General features: G+C 34.0%; 1 protein-coding gene across 3 annotated transcripts in view; it reads left to right on the top strand.

Moving 5' to 3' along the window:
* The window catches only part of LOC150084894 (peroxisomal ATPase PEX6-like), a 149,369-nt gene extending 124,523 nt beyond the window's left edge, over positions 1-24,846 (top strand). Inside the window, exons 16-21 of one of the 3 annotated variants that reach the window (XM_090375619.1) lie at positions 3,554-3,615; positions 4,192-4,300; positions 4,435-4,551; positions 6,142-6,219; positions 14,175-14,314; positions 24,639-24,846. In XM_090375619.1, coding sequence (XP_090231745.1) covers positions 3,554-3,615; positions 4,192-4,300; positions 4,435-4,551; positions 6,142-6,219; positions 14,175-14,314; positions 24,639-24,775 — 643 coding nt within the window. In that variant the 3' untranslated portion in view covers positions 24,776-24,846. Of the gene's footprint in view, positions 1-3,553; positions 3,616-4,191; positions 4,301-4,434; positions 4,552-6,141; positions 6,220-14,174; positions 14,315-24,638 lie in introns of those variants that run through there. The other 2 variants (XM_090375620.1, XR_016547084.1) reach the window with 2 other exon arrangements.
* Positions 24,847-26,937: the final 2,091 nt, after the last annotated feature.

The raw sequence follows: 26,937 nt of genomic DNA, 5'->3' as shown, positions 1-26,937 counted from the left end.
ACTGATAATTCGTTCCGAAAAAACAGACCGCTAAGTGAATTCGTGCTAAGCGAGCACCACATTCCCATAAGGTAACATATGTATTTGTGAGTTGCAGTCGGTGCCATAGGATATTTCCTAATCAATAATAAAACGGTAGTGAAAAGATGCACAAATGTCGGTCAAAATATTTAATATTCAAATATTGTACATATAAAATATTCTGCATTACATACATATATAATTATGTGGTAACTATTTATGTATCAAAATTAAACTTAAAATTCCAATTAAAATCATGAAAAATGTGTCGATTTTGGGTTGAAATTTGGCTCTCTTCCAAATAAACTAAAAGGGGTATTAATTTTAAATCCCCCGCAGCGTTACCACTCAACGATAAAGTCAACCGATCCTTCGCTGCTTTGAAACCTGGCATGTTTTTTTTTCTTTTCAATATGAAGCTTCTTTTAGGCATTCATTTCCACAAAAGTCCTGCTTCATCTATGTTAAAAACTTGTTGAGAAGTATAACACATAATACCCTTCTTCAATAATTTTAACAAGTTCTTTTTTGAAAGTTTCGGCTCCTTGATCTGCACTTGCGGCTTCTCCCTGAATTTTAAATCTATTCAACCAGCCCTTACCAGTTTTAAATGGTTCCACATTTTTTTTTTTTAGGTGAGTTTACTTCAGATAATCATATTGGCTAATCTCTTTCTCTCTCTCTCTCTCTCTCTCTCTCTCTCTCTTTTATAATATTTAACTTAACTGAATTCTGCATTGGATATTATCTTCAATAAAATTAGTTAGTCTTTCCATTTCAATCCTAATAGCCGGCCTAGCCCTAGTTGCTTGCAGTGGAACAACTATCTTTTCCGCTGCTAAAATTAATTCTTTATTTTTTTATAATTGTTCTTACAGTTAAACTTACAAGTCCTAAATTATGGCATACATCTGCTTGTTGTTGACCAGAATCGATTCGCTTCAAAATGTCTAATTTAATTTTCAAATTCAGCCTTTTTCTTACATTTATAGTCTTCTTACTGCGCCCAGACGTTGTTGCTTTTTCATTCCTATCGGCCATTGTTAACTCTTCGAAAATGTAACTGCGTTAATACAATGTTCAAGTAAACTGTCCGTTACGCACGATGTCTAATACTGTACTGAGTGATGACTAGACTTCGGATAAATGCATATAATGCAGATATTACAAGCCATATACTTGATCATTTTTTAAGATGTTTATCTCAGAACTACGTAACAAGTCACTGTACCGCAATTAAATTAGCATGCGAGAAAATTTCACTGAGCGTGGGAAAATTTTTCAGGTCGGCATGGGAAACGTTTTAATGCAATTTGGTATTCATTTTCAAGCTTTCGACTCCATCAAATGAAACGATTTCGTTAAATATGCCAAAAATGCAATCTGTAAAAGAGCGTTATAGTGATCTGTGACAGCGTTATAGTCGGATACGGGTTATAATATAAGAACAATGTTATAGCGAATCAGCGTAAAGCGAACCGCGTTATAACGGGGGCCTGCTGTATAGTTCTTATTTCATTTTATGCGTGTTATATCATATATGCTCTATGTAGGGAATATATAAAATAGCATGGTATGGTACAGTGTAATGATATTATGACTTATTTTTCATTCTGTCTTCTTATCATCATTATGTATAGAACATATTTGTTATAATCAGTTATGCTCTTATGGAATTGCCTTTTTTTTTTCTTTTCTTTCACATTTACAGATCATGTTACAATAGTTTTTAAAATTAAACATTTACAATTTTAGAAAACTGCAAAGATACATCCCCCCCCCCCACATAATCCAAAGCTCAATAATAATATTAATATTTATTTTAAGCACATACCAAAAGTATTTTAGTTTTAATACATATACAAACCTTGTTTTAACATTGTTTCAGTTTAATGTAATACTTGTAATATAAATGCCAATTTTCCATTTTTTCTGTAAGATTTCTGTAAATTGTATGTCACTTAAATAATTATAAATACAACTCATTGTGGTTTAAACAGGATTTTTCTGTTCTTCTGGATTTCAGTCACGATTGTGTTAAATTTATTAGATATGGACTTGTCGAATTTATCAGTGTTGGCCTCACTGCTACTCCAAAATAGCCTGCTTATGTTTAGTGCTGAATATGAGTAAAAAACATAATAACAACACATACCAAGTACTTTATCTATGCCACTTGGTATATGCCATTATTTTGACTTCATTCTTGTCTGTTGGACTTCATGTTTTCTGGTGTCTTCATATTTTGCCTTCCAGTGTTGTCTCCATGTTTACTGTGATTTGTGCCCTTGTGTGCTTTCTAGTTTTTTTGAAATGTCTTAAGATAATTCTCCTACTATACAAAAAATGGAATTTGCATGCACTTCTTCCAAGGGAATTGGTAAACAGACAAGCAATAGTTCTCTTACAATACTTCTCCTATTGTAAGGCTATCATAAGTTACTTTGGGATTGCTCAGTTAACTAAAAGTGTGTTTTTACATATTAGTAATGTAGTGCCACTTCAGGTTTTTTCAATGGTTTTTTTGGTACATAATCAGTGGGAAGGCAAAGCACTCATCAATTCCTGGGAACTCGGTTGTGATTTAACTCGCAAATTTTATGACAAAAGGTGTTGAGTTCTAACGTACACAACTTATGGCACAAGTCTCACTAATGGGTGCCTCTTTCCCCCACCAATGAAATGGCAAAATGCACTGTTTCAGTGCATTTTGGGATATAGGGTGTAGAACTCCATTACTAATCTGTAACAACATACTTCTCTTGGGAGAAGTATTACTTAATAATTGCACAATACAAATACACATTAGTGTAATAGCCTCAAATTTTGAGAGATTTGACATATTAAATAGCTGTTCTTTATAAAGTTCTCTTAATTATTTGTCTTTGGAAAAAAAAAAAATTGGGAACTTTCAGCGTACCTGAAGATTGATTTATTTCTTTGAGTAAAGTTTTCTCTAAATGTGTGAGGTATCAGACATCTACTTCTTCAGAATATAAAAAAAAAAAAAAAAAAACTTTCATTTACATACAAATAATTCACTTTATATTGCAACCATCAAATTTCATTGGACAGTATGTTCTGTCATGCCTTTACAATTTGTTAGCTGGATGTAATTAGTATTAACTATCATACAAGAAAGGTAACCTTTTTATAGGTGCATTAGTAACTCTGGATCATCTTCTGAATACCATCTTCTACTTCTGAATAGTAGAATACCTGTCTCTCAAAAATAATTTTTTTTTTTTTTTTTTTTTTCATTCTTGCCAGCATAGAGGCTCTTTGCAGAAACAGCTGCTAATTCTGTGCTGTATTTGTTTCTTTGTTTGCATCTTCAAATTTTTTTAAGTATGTTTATGAGAGTGACTTAAATCCAGATTGAATACTAAAGGTAATGAACTAGTAACAGATTTTGTGACAATAATGAGCATCTCTTAATAATTTGTAATTAAGATGCATTATTATATTATTTGATTATGTTGTGAAAACAATTCAAGTTTAATATGTATACATTTTGAAATCTTCTTTTTAGTGTCAAAGGACCAGAACTCATAAATATGTATGTTGGACAGAGTGAAGAGAATGTCAGAGACGGTAACAGCTTCAGTTTTCACATATTTTTTTTATATACAATTAATTTTTATTGTATAACAAGGCTATTTAAATAATGATTTTTTAAAGTTGTCATTTAAGCTTTTGTATTTCTAAATTTTAGTTTGAAAAGAATATTGAAGCTATCCTGTAGTCATTATCTTACATTGCATTAATATATATATATATATATATATATATTTTTTTTTTTTTTTTTTTTCCATTATAAGATATACAGGATGATCAAGTCCCTTTGCAGTAGATGTTGGCAATTATTTTACATAATATTTATTGCATTTTTAATTCAGTGATACTCTTGGAGTTCTGAGTCAAGAAAACGGTGAACAGCAGTGTGTTCTGTTTGTAAATATTATACAAAATGTTTACTAATAAAATGAATATTGTATGTCTTGTACTACTGCGGGGAGACTTTTCAATCACCCTTATATAAGTATGTTAAAATGAGAGTATGCTAAGAATAACAAAATATTTTTCATTATGCTGTTATCACTACAAGTGACAAATGATATTTAGTTGTATTAATTTTATATTGAGAGTTTTTTTTTTCTTCCCTGTCAGTATTTCATCGAGCACGCAGTGCATCTCCATGTATCATTTTCTTTGATGAGCTTGATTCCCTTGCTCCTAACAGGGGGAGAAGTGGAGACTCTGGAGGTGTAATGGATCGGTAAGAAAGCATAATACAGTTTGCAGTTATGCCTTAATTACTATTACAGTTTGCTGACTGATTCTTAGCATAATTTGTGTATGAATAATATTGTACTTATTTCTGAAGTTCAAACATGTATGTATATTTTTAAGTGTAGTGTCACAGCTATTGGCTGAACTGGATGGGTTGAATAAATCAGCAGAAGTATTTGTTATTGGAGCTACAAATAGACCTGATTTGATAGACCCTGCATTGCTCAGGCCTGGAAGGTACAGTGTTTGACTTATTCATGTTTTATAATGTGTTTTTAATTTTACTTTCATGACATGTTGTTTTTCATGTTATCTTAATTAATAAAATTGAATGATTGCTAAATTTAAAGTTTGAGTTGTTTAAACATTAACTTTTAAATTAGATTTTTATTTTGCTGTTTCCATACTCAATTTGAAATATATTAACTTTAAATGAAATATATATATCCAATTGGAAAAATGCTTTACTAATGATTTAAATTGTTCAAAAAGATGGACTTTGAAAGTTTCTGCCCTATCAGAGAGCATTGGTTGAAAATAATTATTTCTTATTAATAGGGAATCTTTTTTTTTGGAAAGGACAACTTAAAATTCTCTCAGATTGCACTGCCGATGCTACAGATTTTGTTATTGCAATATAAGTAAATATTAGCACTATTTTGCTATTACAAGGGCTGATCATTGTTCACCCATGTGAGTTTTAGCTAAAATCTTCCATCATTGATGCTTCCGTCTAGAAGCATAAACTGAATTGAGCATTGTCATTCGTGATTATTATTTATTTTTTTTGTTTCATAATGCTAACATTTGGAGACTGAACAATGGTATGTTATATAAACATACCATTGTTCATACTAATCAGTGTTTTAAAAGGGCTGTAATTTAAGTGGCACCTATGTTGCAAGGAAAGGTTAGTATTTGTTGCAGACCTATGACTCAGGCAATCAAGAAACGGTACGAGTGTATCCAGTTCCAGAGAGAGCACTTTGAGAAATTAAAAAATAATAATAATAAAAAATAAATAAAACAACCACAGACCTCAGTGATGACAATTATATGAATTAAATGATCAGTTATTATTTATAATGTGGTGCCTCCGCTCTGACTATTAGAGTGGGGGCATTTGACAGTTTGGCACTACTGTCTATCTCTGAGATTGGCAGTTGTTGCAATCACTCTATAATTTGTTATTGTGAAATTCAAATGAAAGCTGAATAGAATTGTGACCAAAGTGTTTATGAAAGATTTAATAAGGTTGTTAATTTTACTTTAATTAGCATCTAATTAACGTACAAGTTAATGCAATTGCATCATTTCTGTATGTAGCCAACTACTTAAGCAGTTATAAATTGGCATCATTAAGTATATCTCACATTGTGAATACCTTCACACTGAGTTGTCATGATATTGCACTACCTCAAATAAGTAACACTTCACGATAGGAGAAGACTATTCTGCTAATTTAGATTACTATTCTGTAATCTAAATTAGCATATAATTTAATGACAGATAAAATGTGGGGGGGAACTGAATAAAAAAAAAAGTTGCAAATGCATCAGAATGAAGAGTTTATATTTACATGTTATATTTATTACATTGGAATTTTATTTATTATTGGGATTCTCTGAAAAAGCATGAGCTGAGTGCAGTTTTGTCTAAATAATAAACTTCAGAGGAGAAAAATTGGATGTTTACAGGGAACAACATTACTTCTGTGTGCTGCATGTTTTAATTTATTCTAATATCCTATATGTTAAACCAAAAAAAAAAAAAAAAAAAAAAAATGAATACTGTATGCAAGATTATTATTATTTTTTTTTTAATTAGGTTTGATCGTCTATTGTATATCGGTGTTCCTGAAGATAAGGAATCAAGACTGAAGATAATTAAAGCATTGACAAGAAAGTAAGTGAGCATTTATCAGAATAATTTTGTTTTATAGTTGTAACTGAGTCTTACTTGATGATTGGTCAATTTGATGTCTATGCTAACATGCCTATATCAGAAAAGCAGACTTATTCGTTGGAAGCTGACTCTATACATGACCCACTTTGATTTCTGCAAAAAATCTTAGCAACATTGAACTAAAATCAGTAGGTAACAGTTTAAAGTTGATTCTTTTGCTTTCGCAGTGCACTTTTTTCACTTGCATCTTATTGATCTTTAATTTAACATGAATGCACTGATTTCAGAAGCAGTTCTTTTGTTAAGAGCATGGTTTTTGAAAACTGAAACCAAAATGAATAACTTCTTTGATGGTCTGTTCAGGATTTCGTATGCAATTTTATACACGATAGCTTAAAATATTAAAAGTCTGGAGGTTTGTTTAAGCTTTTCTATCTTTGTCTTGGTTTGTCATCAATTCCTGAACAGTCTTTGCACAGTAAGAAAGTGCATTGCCATCCTAAAAGAAATACTTCATTCTCCAGCACAGCTTGCAAATAATCGTCTGTCTTTTCGATGATTTAAATAAATCTCAGCCATTTTTTCCCTAGCACTCACCCTTGATAATAATTGGGTTTTTTTAATATTTTTAGTTATTAACTTTTACTGTTTCTTCCACAATACATAGTCTTCCAACTTCATGACTTGGTATACAACCTTTCAACCCTCAAACAATCACCCAGCTGTTGATGAAAATCTTACATTAGTACTAACCTACTTCCCAGTAATGAAAAATTAATTTGTCTCACTAAAAGTGGCGTTTTTCTTTTTCACATGAGCATGCTGTTTTTCATTTGTGCAATCTTATTTCTTATGGATTGTAAGAGGAGTTTTCTTCTAATGGTCCTTAGACAAATAGCCATTTTCATCACAGTCAGTTATTGGTTTGGAAGTTGCAACGAACTGTACTTTCTCTCAAAAAATTAATGCTTATTCAGCAGTCTGTAATCACTAAGTATATCTGATGGTGCTAACTGTCAAACAGAAATGAAGAATAACCTTATTAAACGCTGCATGTACACTATATGGCCAAAAGTATTCAGGCACACACACACACACACACACACACACACACACACACACACACACACACACACACACACACACACACACACACACAGGTACAGTGGTCCCTCATTTAAGGGAAATAATGGTAGAAATGGAGAAACATTTTGTTATTTCTACTAATGATAGTTTTCTATTTAGTTACTAATATGAAATGCTCAAATAATCTACCTCTCAATCTGTTGAGCTGTCTGCGTAGCTAGAGAATACCAGTCTGGGTTTGCATCCGGGTTTTACATTATATATGTGTACACATATAACCAATGATATTGTTTACATTTCAACTCAATAAAACAATGATCAAAATTCAGTCGGACCTCTATATAACGAAATCGATGTTCGCTTACAAAAATTCATTAAACTGAAAATATGACCTTTTCAACAATTAAAAATAATTCAACATTCAAAATTACAGTACAATCAGAAACAAGTGGAATAAATAAATTTTCTAATATTTTAAAACAATTAATTTGTTAATACATGCATATTAAGAAACAATTTTTTCATTTGTACATGCACCCACTACTTAGGAATTATTTTGCAAAATATTTGGCTATCTTTTGTTGTACACTGGTTTTATTGTACATCGATCATTAAAAAATGTTCATATTTGTTTTATGTTCAGGATCATTTTCTTCACACTGAAGGCCTCAACAAAATTTCAAAAGTTGCCAACATTTCATGTTTAAATTTAATATCTTTTGTTGCCCTCATTTTCTTCCTCTTGTCACCGATATTGTCACTAGTTCTTAATTTCTTTTTTTTTTTAAACTGTCCAATGTCGGAGTACTCTGATATTCAACTATTCACCACTGTGACCAAGTAAACAGGGGAAATAGAAGGCAATGTATGGATAATTCACTTCCACAAAACAACAGATGACTGCTTGTCGGGAAAAAACAAAACCACTCTCTTCTAAATCTCTAATGGGGTGCTTACAATAGAAGGTTGACTAGAGCCTATTGTCCGATTGTTTAATACACCTTGGTCTGCCCACTGGCTATGGATACACAGAAAGTAGTTGACCAGCTGGACTTCTTGGTATGTGGGACAGGTAGTCAGATAGGTTTTACGGGTCCCACTGAGTTGCAGATGGTAATCTCTATGTCTTAATTCAGGCATAACAACAGCAGTATGGCTTGCTTGAAGGCCATGGGTGCGAATGATGTGTACCCAGTTAAGTCTCCTAATGTAGTCGTTATATGGAAAATTTTCGTTTCCATAAAACGAAGAAATAAAAAAAATTCGTCGATAAAGAATAAAATTCTATTTAGCGATTTCTAAAAAAATTCAGTAAAAAGAAAACATTTATCTCTAAATAGAAAAATTCGCTATAAAGAAGTTTGTTAAACAGAGGTCTGACTATACTTATTATTTATTATGATTTTACCAATTATCGAAAAAAGGCACGTAGCCACGAATTTGCCAAGGGCGCCAAAAACCTAGCTACGCCTCTGGGTGACACTACCATTTATAGCCCAACATCAGAAGTAGAGTTAATAGACAGGAAGGTGGGAGGTGTGCAGAAGATGAATATGATAGCACAAGACAGAATAGAAGAGCAGTAGTGACAGCACCTAAAATGTAACAAAAACAATGGCAGGTCACCTGACAGGTGACCAACTTTATTTTTAATTTATGGAAAACGTTTTGGGGTTTTTTTAATTCTTCTTGAAGATTATTATTATTTCATCTTTTTTAATGGATTTCAATACTTATTTTATATAACTTTTTTATAAAAAATTTAAAAAATGCTTTAATTTAAAAACTTAGACAAAATATAAACACTAATCAGACCCTACCATTTTCCAGTTTAAATGACCATTAAGCTCTTAATTTTAAATGCGTGCATGTGCATATATATCTGATTACTGTGTATACAAATAGTTTTAAAGAATTAAAAAATGTATATATACTGTGTGTGTGTGTATATATATATATATATATATATATATATATCTGATAATTAAAATAAATGATATTTAAAATAAAAAACATCAGCCAGTAGTACGGCAAAAATGCAGAGCGAAACGAAATGCAAAATAATATAAAATAAACAAACAGGGAAGGGAAAGTAGAGATAATAAGACAAAAAGGTAGTCGATAATCCCCTGCATAATTTAGTCATTAAACCCAATTAATAAAAACGATGTAAATTTAAAATAATGCCAATTATATATAATTTAGCGGTACCCCCCTCGAAGGTACCAGTTCCAAAAGACGTGAAATATCACCAAAAAGGGGTTAAAGAAACTACAAAAACTAAAATATCAAAATAATAGACTGACCATTATGCCCCATATCGACAGAGGACCACGAGGCCAATAATGGTCATGGAATCGCTGCATTTCAATCGTCATACAAATCATCGCAAAGGCGGAAATATTGAAGAACCAAACCACCCTTCCATTCTCCGATAGATCAACCAATGCAGAGCATTTGCACGGCAGTGGTCCTTATGCAGCGAGAAATAATCTATAGAACAGACAGCACTCTTGATCAGAGCCACACCACTGACATAATGCAAGCTTAACCAGCTTATATAATAGAAAGGAAAAGAATAGATGGCGGCACAGGCACTGCTTATTTAGCATATCAATCCACTACTACCACTAATTTATATAATGTGATGTAAAAGTTAGGCAAAAGTAATAAAAATAAATAAATATGAATATGAAGCTATCATATTCATATGATATGAAGCTATCATATTCATATTCAATGAAAGTTAGGCAAAAGTAATAAAAATAAATAAATATGAATATGAAGCTGTCATATTTGAATATGAATTTGAATATTATTCAAATATGAATATGAAGCTATCATATTCATATGATATGAAGCTATCATATTCATATGATATGAAGCTATCATATTCATATTCAATGATAGCTTCATACTCATATTTATTTATTTTTATTACTTTTGCCTAACTTTTACATCACATTATATAAATTAGTGGTAGTAGTGGGTTGATATGCTAAATAAGCAGCGCCTGTGCCGCCATCTATTCTTTTCCTTTCTATTATATAAGCTGGTTAAGCTTGCATTATGTCAGTGGTGTGGCTCTGATCAAGAGTGCTGTCTGTTCTATAGATTATTTCTCGCTGCATAAGGACCACCGCCATGCAAATCCTCTGCATTGGTTGATCTATCGGAGAATGGAAGGGTGGTTTGGTTCTTCGATATTTCCGCCTTTGCGATGATTTGTATGACGATTGAAATGCAGCGATTCCATGACCATTATTGGCCTCATGGTCCTCTGTCGATATGGGGCATTAATGGTCAGTCTATTATTTTGATATTTTAGTTTTTGTAGTTTCTTTAACCCCTTTTTGGTGATATTTCACGTCTTTTGGAACTGGTACCTTCGGGGGGGGGGGTGGTACCGCTAAATTATATATAATTGGCATTATTTTAAATTTACATCGTTTTTATTAATTGGGTTTAATGACTAAATTATACCGGGGATTATCGACTACCTTTTTGTCTTATTATCTCTACTTTCCCTTCCCTGTTTGTTTATTTTATATTATTTTGCGTTTCGTTTCGCTCTGCATTTTTGCCGTACTACTGGCTGATGTTTTTTATTTTAAATATCATTTATTTTAATTATCAGATCTAATTATAGCTTCATATTTATTTATTTTTATTACTTTTGCCTAACTTTTACATCACATTTTTTATATATATATATATATATATATAAAAGATACTATTATTCAGTTTCATTTTTTTTTTTTTTTTTTTTTTCATTCAAATTTGATGCACTTCACAGCAAAGAAATTTTAAATTATGTGTGTTTCTTTCTGCAGAATAGCATTCATCTTTCTTGCATTTGCTACATGAAAACAAATCTTTTAGAAATAACTAGGAAAGACTGAACGTTTATTCCACTAGTGGGAGAGTGAAACAGGTAACTTGAAACTGTAGACAAACACGTAATTCAAAACTTTGTGGCTGATCACCTGACAGGTTCTCGCACTCAACAACAAAAACTGTAAAAACATTACTTCATGACAATTGCAGCAAAGTTTATTAGGATGATAGAAAAAATAGATTTTTAATCCATAATTAAAATGTGGAATTGTTATTGTGAGGGTCACCTTATCAGATGTGACCCACTGCCAGGTGTGTATCACAATATGATTAGTATCGGGATGTATTAGTTTTAAGATGCTATTTAAGAAGGCCACTTGGATTGCTGAAAGCTTTAGTATTAGTACTAGCAATGATGGAAGAAAGCAAGCTTATACAGTAACAGCTAAAAATTAAAAAAAAAAAACCAGATACCTAATCTGTTTATCCTCATCCAGTAATTTGTCTACTTTCTTCTTTAAATTTATTCAAACTACTTACTCCCACTTTCAGATGGAAGTTGTTGCAACAATCAACTACTTTTGACTGAAAGCAAATTTTCACTTCTTTTCTGCAACCATCTTTTTTTCAATTCAAGTTTATGTTCCCTTATGTGTTGTCTGAGAAAGATTAAGGATACTCTGGGCATTCAGTTTCCTCAATCCATTTAAAATCTTAAACATTTCAATCAGGTTTCTCAGATGCCAGTTTCCAGACTGCAGTTTGGAGAACTGAAGTCTTTGTTGGTTAGAGAGTACCTTTTGTCCCTGACTTACCTTTTTGTCCTTCTCACCTGTTCCAACATAACCACATCATTCTTAAAATGAGGCATCTAGACTTCTATGCAGTACTCAAGATGAGGCCAATCATAATTGCCTTAGATTGTTAGCATTCAGTTTTGTTGCATTTTATTTTGTATTGTTTCACTGCAGTGTGTTAAATGAAAACTATTGCTTTAGTAAATTTTTTAGCTTGTAATGGTCATCATTTTCTGGTTGTAGTAACATAGCCAGGAAATTAAACTAATAAATATGTATAACAATAAAATAACAACAGCAGACTTATTTGAAAATCAGCTTAACAAAGCAAAAATTAAAAATGGGTATTATATTGCTGTGATTTTTCCTGTTTTTCATTAATGAATTATAATGAGGCGGGCAAGAGATGAAATGTATTGGGAGAAAAAATTGGACAGCTCTTTTCAGATTGTGAATAATGTATGTCCACCTGAACAAAATAAATATTCCCAATATGATATAACTTTTCTTCTAGGTTGCCTCAGAAAGTAAGATCATTTTTTTCCTTCTTATTAGTATTAGTAATAGCCATGTGGTACAAGGAAGCCCAAGCTTATGCTGCACCAGCCAAAAAAATAAAAAAATAATAATAATAAAATAAATAATAATAGGAGAAAAGGAAATAGACAGCCTATGCATTTCCCTCCTCCCATAGGTAACGATCCAGCTGACCTTTGAATTTCTCTTAACTGTCAGCCTCTACCACCCATGTAGGTAACTTATTCCAGTAATTTATTACTCTCTGGCTAAAATAAAACTTCCTGCAATCCAATTTAAACATCTCTCCCTGTAACTTGAATTTATGGGCAGTGAAATGAAGTGAAACAATAAAAGGAATAAATGGATTGCATGCTTTAAATACATTGTTGTGCATTTTTGTCTTCAGCATGCATTAATAACCATGTTTACAGTTATTCTTGTCTCACATTCAGTTGCTATTTTTATTAGAAAGTTAATTTTATTGACTTCTGACCTGTGATATTTTGGTAATCTAAAACTATTTGGACAATTTGAGCATGTTAGTATATAGGTGTTGATTTAGTCAGTTGGGTAAATATTTTAAACTGTGTAGTCATCCTTTCAAACAGTCATTGCTAAAAATTTAAAAACAAAATTCATAGGAATTCAAAGCAGAGAAAAAAAGTAACTGTGGCTCAACACCATATTATTTATAAAGTTTATTCTAAAATCCTTTATACTTTTCATGACATGTGAACAAATGTAGTTATGCATAAGCACAGCCATCAGTCATTGCAACAGTGGAACACCTGTACGGCATAAAAGGTTATGGCAGCAGTGATCATGATAGAGCATGTCACAAGGCCTATTTCATGAACCCCCCTTAAAAATGTGGGTCAGTGATTAACTTGCCCTCCTAGCTATACTGTGCAATAATTTTGTGGGCATTTGTGGGATTGGATGTAGATTGGCTGGTGTCCAGGTCCAGATCTGGCACAAATGGTTTCTTTTATGGATAATTATGAAGCACATTTATTAGTATTTTATGCACAGTTTATCTTTGGCATACAACAGAATATGTAACCCCCATCAAAAGAAATTAGCTGGAGTTAAATCAGGTTACCATATTGGCCCAGAAATGAGGAGATTCCCAATTTGTTTAAAGATAATTGTGTGGTGATGCATCATATTGGTGGTGATATGAGTGATGCATCATATCACCTTGTATACCTGGAATATCAAATGTTAGAGTAGTATATTGAGATGAGAATGCCAAGTTTTCAATGAGTGATGCAGCTTTTCTGAATACTGTTACATGGTGGTAATTCTGTGTGTACTGTGAAATTTCCATACAGTGGAAAAAGAACAGTACTTGTAGAACTGTATAGGTTCATTGAACCAGATGCAACAGTAATCACATTCACTCCCATTAAATTCTACCATTTCTTATTGCAGTGGCTAATTGTGCCACTGGTGGAGCCATATTAAACAAGCAGCATATATCACAATTTGATATATGCTGCTTGTTTTTTATTTCATGGTCATATCTACTGCCATTCAGAATGTAGAATACATGGAAATTGTAAATCAATTATGATTTACCCTGTATTTTAATTTTCTTTTTAATTAAATGTTCCAAACAAGAGCAGAGAACTGTTCTGCTCCATACTAAGTTATGAAATGACATATGTCATTTCATAACTTTATAAAACTGATTAGAATGTATTTTCTTTTAAGATTTGAAATGCATGAAGATGTGGACTTCGAAAACCTTGTAGATATATGTCCTCCAGGTTTAACAGGTGCAGATTTTTATTCATGGTGCTCAAATGCTGTAGTTAATAGCATTGGAAGAACTATTGCTTGCATTGAACAAGGTAAGAAAATGAGGACAGTTGATGTATTACCATAGGTAATGATAATAGTAATAGTAGTAATAATAGTAATAGCTAAATGTAATAATTTTACATTTAGCTGATTTCTAAATACTTTAAAACTGTTTAATTTTATCTACAGTAGGCCTCCAGTATTATACTTATTACTGGTTGCTAAGTAGGCTGGACATATTAAAGAATAAGCAGAAGATAACGCAGACACTTGATCCAGATTTGGGAATCATTGTAGCTATTGAATAGAGTTTAGAAATTAGCCAGTTGATTACACTGTCTTTTCAGTGCCAAGTGGAAGAAGCTAAGTTTACGATGGATGAGAGCTAACCTGAAAGTTGTAAAGTACTCTTATTATTATTAGCCATATGGTGCAAGGATGCCCGAGCAGGTGAGCCACTACTCTTTGCAATTATAAAGCATTCTTGAGTATGAGGCTGTGTATTGGCTTTTTCCATCGTCCTAAAATGATATATTGTAAAAAAAAAAAAACCCAAACCGCAGAAATTTTTATTATTAGTAATTTAGGCTTTAAAGCATTTTAAACTCCCCAGTTTATTAAAAAATCTAATGTTACACTTCCTGCATGCCTCTGGTTGTAGGCAAATTCAGTAGTCTGGAACATACTGGATCACATGGTGTATTGTGGAAATGGCAGGTGACATCAATGACCTATCAATAGTCGTGATCATAGATGCTCTTGCAGTGAGAGAATCATTATGGGCAGTAGTGGAATTCATCCATATAGTGATGCAGTAGGGCCTTCAGTCAGTAGCTACTATAGAACAGTAATAACAGGACCAGCGAGACACAGTAAGCCTGGTAAGCAGGGCATAGGGGTGCCAACATCTGGGGGCACCGAAATTTAAAATTTTTATTGTAATAATATTTAATAAAAGTATCTCAAGGGTTCAAAACACATTTCTGCCTAGGGGGTGCCAAAAACGTTAGTGCCATGCCTGAGTAACAAAAAGAACAATTCTGGTATGAAAATGTTCCATGACTGGGACAATGGATGGATGTGTGGCTTACTGTGTATGTCTGCAAAACTTGGAGAGCAGCATTACAGACAATCACCAAATTTCACAGATCACAATACTGGACACTAGGATCTCATTTTCCAGCACTGCCACAGGGAACAAGGTGTAAATAAATTGGTCGGCACGCGTGCACACACACACACACACACACACACACACACACACACACACTACCTCTAGACATAATATCTACATAGCGCAATAAAGTTTAAATGACAATGCTCCATATAAATAATAACAATAATGATAACAAACTGCAATGAGTCTGCAGCTGAATGTCACTCCATATTTCTTGTGTGAGCAGAACAGATGAAACCATTTTTAGTGGTGTTAGGAGAGGCAATAATTGTCAGTGGAGCACTTACACATACTTGTGTAAGGGCTGAAAACAGCACTTACACAAGTATGGTGATTGATTCACAACTACTAATCAATGCCTTGATTTTATTAATGCATCACAAGTGTGAAACATGGCTGGTAGTTGTGGGGATCATACACATAAAGTTTGTCCACAATTATGACAAAGATTGTTACAATATTTTACTTTGGATATATCATGTTCCGATAAAGTTGAAATAACTCTTCATTCTGGAGTAGCTTCAAAAATTTTCTCCACACTCCATTGAGATGGAAATGTAGCTCATTTGATATGAATAAAGCATTTAACGCAGGCTCAATTTTTTTGGCTAGGAATCAAAACAGATAGAATGCTAAAAGTTATTTTTTATTTATATATTATTTATTTTTTTATGAAAACCCCAAACACAAGAGGTATTAGAACCTATAGTACTTAGCACCGTGCTTGGGTTGGAGGTTAAGAAGATGAAAGAAGATATTTATTGACATTAGACTTGAACTTCTGTAGACTGTAATTTTCAGGAAATACATACGAAGGAAGGTTGTTCCAGAAAACAGCAGTTGAATAAATAAATGAGGAAGATGAAAAGTTGGACAGTAAATGGATGTTGGCTGGTGGCAGCACATGTTCGGACTGTTTTGAAAGAGAGAGCGGGAATTATAGAAGCCAATTCAGAAGAACAGTGCCATGGAAGTATCTGTAGAAAAGGCATGCAGCAGAAACAATACATCTATGAGACAGCAAGTGGGGAGACTCTGTTAGAGATGAGTCATTAATTAACCTAACTGCCCTCTTCTGAATAGAATCAAGAAGCCTGAGAGGTTTTTGGGGGCACCATCCCAGATGTCGGAACAATATTCCATGGTAGGGTGGATTTGCAATTTGTACAGAGTGAACAGCTGTTCAGAAGAAAAGTAACGCCGAGAGTGGAAGAGAAAACCAAGTTTTTTAGAAGCAGAGGAAGTAATATTTGTAATGTGCTTGTGCCAAGGGAGATTAGAAGTCAGGGTAACCCCTAAAAGAGATATATCATAAGCATAGGAGCAGAAGAATCCTTTTTGTGAGAAAAAAACAAGACTGGGTTTTAGAAGGATTGAAATCAACTAAGTTGTCTTTGCCCCACTGGAGAATTACCTGGAGATCGGCATTTAAGGAATTGGTAGCTGATATTCGAGAAGTTGAAGCTGATTGAGCAAGGCAAGAGTTGGAAAGTGGAATGCAATGTGCTATCATCTGCAAAACTGTGGATAGGATTTCCAGTCAATGGAAGAAGGTCATTAATACATAAGAGGAAAAAAGTGGGGGAAAGAACTGAACCTTGGGGGACACCAGCATTAGTGGAAAAGTTAGAAGACAGAGAGCCATCTACCATCACCCTCAGTGAGTGATCAGAGAGAAAACTGGATAACCAATTACAAAAAACAGTTGGCAAACCATAAGATGGAAGCTTGTTTGGGAGACCTTTATGCCAAACACGATCGAAAGCCTTTGAGATGTCAAGAGCAACTGCTTGTGTTTCACTGAACTTTTCCATTGAATTTGTCCATAAATGGGTAACATAAGCCAGAATATCAACAGTAGATTGACACTGACAGAATCCATACTGGCGATTGTTGATCAGATGGCAGTTTCATAGGTAGTTTAAGAGTTGGCGGTTAATTGATTTCTCCGTTACTCTAGAAAGAGTAGAAGTAATTGCAATGGGACAATAATTGGATGGGGGGGGGATTTGTCACACTTTTTAAGAACTTTCTGGATATGAGCAAATTTCCAAGCAGAAGGAAAAACGCCTTTGGAATAAGAAAGTGAAAAAAGGGGGGCAAAGAACAGGAGTAAGTTGAGGACCACAGGTTTTGAGAACAAGTGGAGAAATACCATCAAGATTCGTTAAAATCCTTCTGACAACCTTTTGACGGAAGACCACAGGATTCATTGAATCAGGAATGGTGGGAGGTGTTTTACCAAGATCATTAATACATGAGTTGGAAGAAAAATAGGATGCTAGCAGGTCAGCTTTATCCTTGGCTGAAGTGACAACAGAACCATCTTGGTTTTAACAGAGGTGGGAGAAGAGATGGGCAAAAGTTGCGGCTTTGGCAAGAGACCAGAATGCTCGGCTACCATTAAGGCAAGGAGCAAGTTTTCTACTCTAAGTCTGTTCAAAATCTACTTTGGACTGATTAATAACTGCTTTACAATTGTTGCAAGCTTTGGTGTAGGCAGAAAATGAAACTGAAGAATTGGAAACAAGCCAATTACAATATGCAATGTTCTTCTCTTGAACAGCCTTAGCACATTTATTGGAAAACCAAGGTTTAGATAAAGTACAAGATTTTAAAGTGGAGTGTGGAATACAGGATTCCATTCCTACAAGAATAATTTCACTGACACGATCTGAGCAAATGCTGACATCAGAAGTTTTGAAACAGTAATCCGACCAAGGAAAAGAAATCTTGCAGGTCATCCCATTTTGCATTCTTGTAATGCCAAACAATAAGAGGTTGGGAATGGCCATGAGATAAAGGCTCCATTGGAGAAGAGACAATCACCAAGTTGTGATTTGAGGTGCCTAAAGGACCACTTACTTCGACCGTGTACTTAGAAGGGTTGTTTGTGAGAAAAAGATCAAGCGTGTTAGCTGCATGGTTAGGATTGTCCGGTATTCTTGTAGGTAATTGAACAGTCTGTGTAAGGTCATTAGTAATTGCAAAAGCCTCAGCATCTCGACCAGCTGGGTCAGTGTTACTAGAAAATGGAAGTCAGCTGGAGTTGTGAACATTAAAATCACCGAGGAAAATTACCTCATTGTTAGGAAAGTTGGACTGGAGAAAGTCAAGTTGCAAAGAGAGGAAGTCAAAGAGCTCCAAGTGATTAGTGGAATTGGGAGAATGGTAGAGACAACAGATGAATTTGACACAGTGAGCTAGAGAGATTTTAAGCCAGAGTAGATCGAAAAGAGGAGATTCCAAATTACCAAGTCTCTGACAGGGAATATCGGAACGGTCATATGCACAAGTACCACCTTAGAGACGAAAGTAATCATACAGCGAATAATTTAGGCATCTGAGATGAGCAGCAGTTGAATCAACCGATAACTGAGATTCTGTCAGAAAAAGTATGTGGGGTTTGGCAGGCTGCAAGTGGAAATGAATATCATTGAGATTAGAATTGAACCCGCGTATATTTGTGAAATGAACTAGGAAGTGTTTGGGGGTTTAAATCTTTTTGCAGATAAGCTTTATTAATTTGACAATTCATGGTGTATTCAATAGTAAGAAAAAGTGGGGGGGGGGGGCATGCTGCATGAAGTAATGAAATTTTTGGATATGGCATACACATGGTAAGAATACCCAGATCCTTGACATAATGTGCCCTCGACAATGCCTCTTGCATACACACTACTCGGACTCCCTCCAGTCACTATCTGGCAGAGTAGAGGTAGCAAAATTATACACTAGCTGATCCGAAAGCCTCCTAAAGAGTTACCAATAGGTTTGGTCCGGTGTACTAACTAGCGGCCAGCCTGCGAATAACGTTTGAAAGCTGTACCCTCAAAATGTAAGGAAGATTGTACCACAGTTCTTGCAGGCAGCGGGTCACAGGATGCAAGACAGATCCATACAGTAATTATGTATGTTTTAAAATAGGATTTAATTTTGGTTGATCAGCATTTATATTTATGGTTGAATTTTTGTATTTAATTATTAAATGTAAAAAATTTAATTACTGTTATTGAATGTACCTTCCTCAGTATTTTTATGTATCTTCCTCAATATTTAACAACATTATTATAACCATTTAATGGTTATAATAGCGTTGTTAAATATTGAGAAAGATTCATAAAAAGGGAGGAGGCATAATGCTTAAAGCTACCTACATGGCCACAAGCCACAATATAAAAGAATGGGCCACACAACCTGTGGGTTTGATAACCCCCCTCCCCCTATGATTTAACACATGATTTTCATTCTGAATTTCCATAAGCTTGTATTACTATAAAGACAAACATGGTTATGTCTCCAGGACTATAGCAAAAGGGACTATTGAGACTCCAGGACTATTGCTATAGCAAAAGAAACTAATTAATCAGGCAAGGCACCCCGATATTCAAAATAGCTAAGCATAATCGTAACTTGTAGTGTTAATTAGTTCTTTTTCATTAAGCTGGATGCAGAAATTCAGACATTCTCATTATTCAACTGTTGCATTGCACAGCTTGTATCGTATATTGATAAAAATGTAGATCAATATGTAAAATTCATGGGGGACTTGACACTTGTCATCTAGCTAAGCATAATGGACTTACAATACTGAATTTCTAACCCCTACTACATTTTCATTTACAATTATACACTCCTCTGCATTTTGAAAAAAAACTCACTGACGTTTTCTCAGAAAATAGTGTTCTGAATCATTTTCTAATGCTTATTTCAAAAATGACTTCCATTTGTTTCCATCATGTCAGGTTTCTTCTAAAAACACAAAAGAATGTTTGATTTTTCACAAATTTTTATTAATTTTGGCAGAATTTGTGCACTGAACAAATTCTTCCAAAACATATTTTAAATATAAAAGTCTATTAAAAGTAGCATTTTGTTAAATACTACTTTTAATAGACACTTATGTTTAAATACATGTTAAACACTATTATAAAGGGCACTAAACACTCACCTCTCATTGTAAAAAACTGATATACAATGGGTTAAATTTTTGTGTCTTTGATTTTCTTGCAGATCCTTCTACTTTACAGTCCCTCTTCCACATCCAGCAATAGTCAGCCATCATTTTAACATTTCACCTCCCCTGGTGTCCCATATCCATGTCTTAAATGTCCTGGTGAAATCTCTCACTCTGTCCTTCACTAAAACTTCCTAGATTTTCTGGGAAGTAGTTGATGTGAGAGTATAAAAAGTGTAACTTGACTCATGTTGCATCCCAGCTTCTTGAAATTTTCCGACATATTTTCAACTATATTCTTATAGTTTGGATCCTTGTTGTTCCCTAAGAAGTTCTCAACAACAGACCTAAGCTAATCCATGTTTGTTTTTCTGTTTTGTACATAGTTCCCTCAAAATCTCAGTCCCTCAGTTTGCAAATTTGAGGTCCAACAAAAATACCCTGTTTGAGCTTTTCTTGGGTGATCAGTGGGAATTTAGTTAAAAGGTAGTTAAAGCAAAGGCCTTCCTGGGGTAAAGCTTTCACAAACTACAGGCATACCTCGAATAACGAATAGGATGCGTTCCACGAAATTACTTCATTAAGCGAAACTTTGTTTTCAGAGGTAAAAATACTATGGCCAGAATAGGGATACGTTCCTACGTAAAGAAAATGAAAAGCTTTTTTTTCGAACAAAGAAAAGTTTTATTAAATAAACAGTCAACTTACATACAAAGTGAAATCACATTTTAAAATATGAGTCTAAAGTTGATTGTTTATGCTTTTTATCTCTTTCATTTAACAATTGCCTATATGGAGTTATTGCATTTAACACTGATCGCTTAACAATAACACTTCTTCCTAAATCAGGATCATTTTCACTAAAAAAATTTAAAACGTTTCAAATGTCATTTAAGCACCTTTTTAAATCTTTGGTTAACACGTTTTCGGCAGGAACTTCTTTAACTTCGTCTTCATTATCTTTGTCTTCGTTGCTAACAAGGTTTTCTAAATCTTCCACTGAGAAACCATCATCTTCTGCATTCAATAAATTTCTAACATCCTCTTCATCGACATTTTCGAAACCTATTGATTGAGCCATCTGGATAAGTTCATTTCTAATTTCTTGGATGTTATTTTCTTCTTCTAATACAACTTCTGGCCGTATTTTGTGCCAAACTCCATTTAAGCATTTCTTAGTGACTTCTTTCCAAGAACTATCAATGTTTTCAATTGCATTTTTAATGGTGTAGTTTTTCCAAAGAGTTTTAACTGTCATTTCCTCTTTATCCTCTAGTTCAATTAAACTGCTTAATGTTCGACGCAGATAATAAGCTTTAAATGATGCTATTACTCCCTGATCCAATGGTTGAATCAGGCAAGTTGTGTTTGCTGGAAGAAACACAACTTTGACAGGAATGCATGTGTCCAACGTGTTAAGATCAGTAGGATGTCCCGGAGCATTGTCTAACAACAAAAGAACTTTTTCTTCAAAGTTTTTTTTTTTTGACAATACCGTTTTACTTCAGGACAAAAGTGGTTAACAAACCGATCAGTAAATAACTCCTTGGTAACCCACGCTTTTCTATTTGCTTTCCATATTACAGGTAAATTCATTTTTATGTTACCTTTTAACGCCCTCGGATTTTCTGAATGGTAAACTAATAACAATTTTAATTTATAATCGCCAGAGGCATTTGATCCAAAGAGTAACGTTAAACGGTCTTTGGCTGCTTTGAACCCAGCAGCTGATTTTTCTTCAATAGAAATGAAGCTTTTTGTTGGCAGCCGTTTCCAGAACAAACCACTTTCGTCAATATTTCGTCAAATTTGGAAAATTTTCACGTTCAATTATTTCCTTTAGTTTTTCTGGAAACTTATTTGCAGCTTCTCCTGTTAATTTTACACTATGAATCCTGGCCCGTTTTTTTAAATTTCTCGAACCAACCACGGGAAGCCCCAAAGGTTTCCGTAATTTCTTCAGTTTGTTTAGATTTCAGGTGATTAAACTGGAATATTTTTTTTTTTATGTTAAATGGGGCTTGAATTGCCGACTTCGTTATGTCGAAGCTTCGTTATCAGAGGTAACGTTAACCGAGGTATGCCTGTATTTCATCAGAGCCAGTTTGATATGCAAGGGTGGAAGGAGGACAGTTTTGCAGTCTACCAGTGGTTTATGAACAATGTTCTATGATCCAGGCAACAAATTGCCCTCTTTGACCAGACCCAGACATCTCAGTGCTTCCTCCTTGTCCATCTGTTCCACTCACACAAAAAACAAGGCATTTTTGTAGCCAGATTGCCATCCAAGTAACATGCCTATCACTTTAAAAAGTCATCACAGACCAACCATTGTTCTTCATACTAATATTGTCAAGAACTTCTTCAGATTCTCATGTTTTTCTTTCAGATTGACAGAGTGAGCTACTGGAATTGGCCCATATTTATTTCCATTATGGAACATTACACCTTTGAGACTGTTTTATGAGCCAATAAAAAGTATCTATTGTGTAGAATTGTAACTAATTCCTAAATAGTTCATTTAGTCATTTATATTACTGCAAAAAAACTAGAATCTCTCCTCAGAAAAGTAGGGGACTAATTCTCATGTTTTTTGTGTCTGTACCATGAGAAAAAATGCCATATGCTAGAAGATTTTTATACTTAAGTCTAGAACCAAGGAGTTCTGTAGATTCCTTTGGTAAATTTAAATCTCTTTCCAGATCATTGAGTTCATGCTGTGAACATAGTTGAGGGCTGGACTCAATGTCTCCAGGCATACAGACTTCAGTTTCATCTTTAGAAGCTTCACTTTCAGCACCCTCTGCTGCTACATTCTCAAATATAACTGGAGGGCATGAGATCAGCAGATTATCTCCATGTGGGACTGTTTGATATATTAATATACACAATGCCCTTATTTTTTGTTTTGTATTCCTCTACATTAAGTAAACAAAAGTGACAGCCATCACATTGGTTTGTAGGCTCCTGTCAAATCATGGAAATTGCAAATGGCATAGCCTTTTTACTATTTTCCACAATCTCCATGCTTCAACACAGGTTCAACAAACTTTATGTGGATCCCATTGTTTTCTTGATCACAGAGTTTCACTCCAAAATGAGCATAATACACATTTTTACAAATTCTGTAATATCTTGTCTTTGCTTGAGGACTACATAACTTCCACAAATATAATGAAATAATTCAGATCATTGAAACACTTGTGTGAAGACATTTTACTCACTTTTCAGCACGATTCAACTTGACGCATTGTGGCCTTAGATGTCAATGTGCTATGAAACAACAAACAACAACAACAGCACAAGTTTGACTCAGTAACCTCAAAAATAAACTGAGCTCACACTGATAAGCACTGCTGCATGGAGTTCTCAAAGTCAAGAAACAAATGACTAAATTCAGTGTTTCCAGCATGTGGAGATTTAATTTACAAATTCCCCGTATTTACTCCTAACATAATACATTCAATAATACAACACATGACATTAAACTTAAGTGATTTGTGAAAAAACAGTATGTAATAGAAATAAATGAATAACATTTCTGAAATCAACTTAAAAAACTGAGTTAAAAACAGCTATTTACAAACATCAAAACCATGCAGTGGCATTATATGCTTCATTCTACAAATTAAGTATATAATTCCAACACCTTTTGAACATACACATAAGGCATCAAGGCTAAAGCATTGACTTCAAAATTGTATTGTCTTCATATTTCACCATGCCTTGTAAAGATGTAACTACAAATTTTGACATGACTGAGATTTTTGCACCACTCTCCCCTTTCCTGTCATTGCTCTTTAATAACTATGCCATAACATAACGAATGGCATAGCCCTCCACCCTTTGCCCCATGGTAGTGCACTTGATGTTACGGTAGCTTCACCACTGATGTCTTCTTGTCATATTAAATGAATGCCTGAAAATATCTGTGGCTGAACTATCATTTATGTTTTAGTATATTCTTCAGCATTGAAAACAGGTCAGTTGACTATGACTGTATGAGTAGTAATCATTGAACATACGACAAAAGAATGAATTCTCCACTATAACCTTGCCATTCTGTGGTACATTGAAAGTCATTATGAACTTATAGCCGCATCTTGAATTATGGCACTACTCAATTGACATTGTTTACATGCTGATGTATTCAAATTCCATAGCTTAATAGCAGATGTTTATGTTTAAATAATTAAAAATCAATTTAACTTGTATCTTTCTCCCTCTCTCTTTCTTCCAGGTACAGTTGATATGAAAAGTGCGAAACCAATAGTTATTAAAGAGGACTTTGAAGCCGCTCTAAAGCTGCTTGTACCGTCTGTGTCAGTAACCGAACTTCAGCGGTTTGATAAGATTAAAACTGTAATGTCCTCCTGATTTTAATTTATTCATATAACTCATCTTAGAATGGTACATTGACCAATTCATTGCCATGTATCCGAGCTTGTTCCTGCCGATGTTCCTTGTATATAAATTTCCATAGGAATGTTTATAGAAAATATATATCAATGTTGGTTGGAAGTATTATATAGGTTTATATGGATCTGTGCTTGTTTTTTGTGATATTATTCTCCCTCTTTATTTAACATTTATTGAATAAAGACTTTTAAGCTTTTTTTTGTTCTATCTTGTCTTATATAATTTAACATTTAACTTCATTTATTAGTGGACCCTTTACCCCTTTAAGGCTGAAATTATTTTATATAAATGAATTATTTTAATGTTTACTCTGTTAATTAGCTACATATGCTGTTATATTTTTGAAATTTATTTCTTTCCATGTTTTTTTTTTTTTTTTTTTTTTTGTTACATTACAAAACTCAGACATTTGACTTTAAAGATATGTAATTTTTTCTATATACCGTAACATCTGTTCCAGGGAAAATAATGAAATCACCGATTAAAGAAGTAATGCAGGACCATTTTCACAGACATTCAATTATACTGCAATCACAGCATGGGTTTGTGAAGGGGTGGTCTTATCTAACCAATTTGATTAGTTTACTATGATGCAGTTGCCAAGGAACTGGATGAAAACAATAATTTTGATATCATATACTTGGATTTCAGGAAGGCTTTTGATACTGTTGCACATAAAAGACTGCTGTACAAACTGGAGCAATGTGGCATTAAGGGTAAGTTCATGCTATGGATAAAGGGATGGTTAAGTGGCAGAAGACAGAGTGGTTATCAGTAGCCACTGCCATTCATGGACTAATGTTATTAGTGGAGTTCCCCAGGATTCAGTGCAGGGTCCATTGTTGTTTTCAATATTTATCAGTGATATTGATGAAGGTGTATCAGGCTTAATGTTCAAGTTTGCAGATGATACAGAGGTTTGCAGTGTGGTTAACAACATTCATCAGGCTGAGCTACTGCAACAAGATCTAGGAAAATTGGGTGGATAGGCTGAGAAATGGTAGTTGAAGTTTAACATTGACAAATGCAAGGTACTGCACATGGGTAGCAGTAACCCCAGAATAACTTATCAACTGTTTGATACTACACTCAGGGTAGTAGAGAATGAAAAAGATCTGAGGGGTAATTGTGCAGTCAGACATGAAATTCACTGAGTAGTACAAAGTACAGACATGCTGCCAGGACAGCTCATGGGGCTTTGTCAGTAATATTCAAAAACTTTGCTAGCAGAGAGAGAGATGTGATTATACCTTTGTATAAGACCATGATTATGCCAAATCTTGAGTACTATATACAGGTCTGGAGGCCTCACTTTAGGAAAGCTGTGGATCTGTTGGAATGAGTAGGGCAACCAGAGAAGGGCAACCAGATTATCAAGGTAACAAAAGGGTGCTCTTTCCTAGAATGACTTCAGCATATCGAGACCAGGCACCTGCGGGGAGATCTGATTGAAGCGTTTATAGCCTTGTGGATTGAGTAAGCTGAATGTTAATGATATTCTTCCACTTGCTGAGACCACTACACATGAGGGTGCATAAATTCAAGTTGAGGTAGGGTGGTTGCAAGATAGATGTGCGGAAGTTTGCCTTCAGCCAGTAGGTGGTTGATTGTTGGAACAGACTTTTCCATCTCTTGTTGTTGTTGTTGTGGAAGTGGATGGGTTGAATAAATACAAGGAAGAGCTAAACAAACCCTTGGAAGGCACAGAAGGATGAACTGTGTTTTTTTTTTTTTTTTTTTTTTTTGTCTGATGTTATCATAAGCTTGCTTTCCTGTGTCATTTTCCATTACTACATTTCTTTCCCCAGTGCAGCTTTCCAATTTGAGGAATGTTAGAAATCATTCCACTGATTTTCCAACTGTGGGTTACACATATTACAATACCCATTTGATCAGTGTGTGAAAGATAAGGGTAGAATCAATAGGTAAACTGGGCTATCCAGCAAAATTTATTTCTTCCACAATAACTGAACGAATTTTGTCACTCAGAAACTCAATTAGTTCATCACATTGTCTTAGGTAAATATGATGGGTTACCTTTGCCTGCTAAAAATGGATCAAACTGAGTCACAAGCTCTAACAGTTTTTAAAAGAATTTCCATTTTGTAATGATTGAAATG

This window comes from Mastigoproctus giganteus, chromosome 6 (genome assembly GCF_048544385.1).
Source record: "Mastigoproctus giganteus isolate SK-2022 chromosome 6, ASM4854438v1, whole genome shotgun sequence".
NCBI classification, from domain to species: Eukaryota; Metazoa; Arthropoda; class Arachnida; order Uropygi; family Thelyphonidae; genus Mastigoproctus; species Mastigoproctus giganteus.
This window is presented reverse-complemented; position numbering and strand designations above follow the sequence as displayed.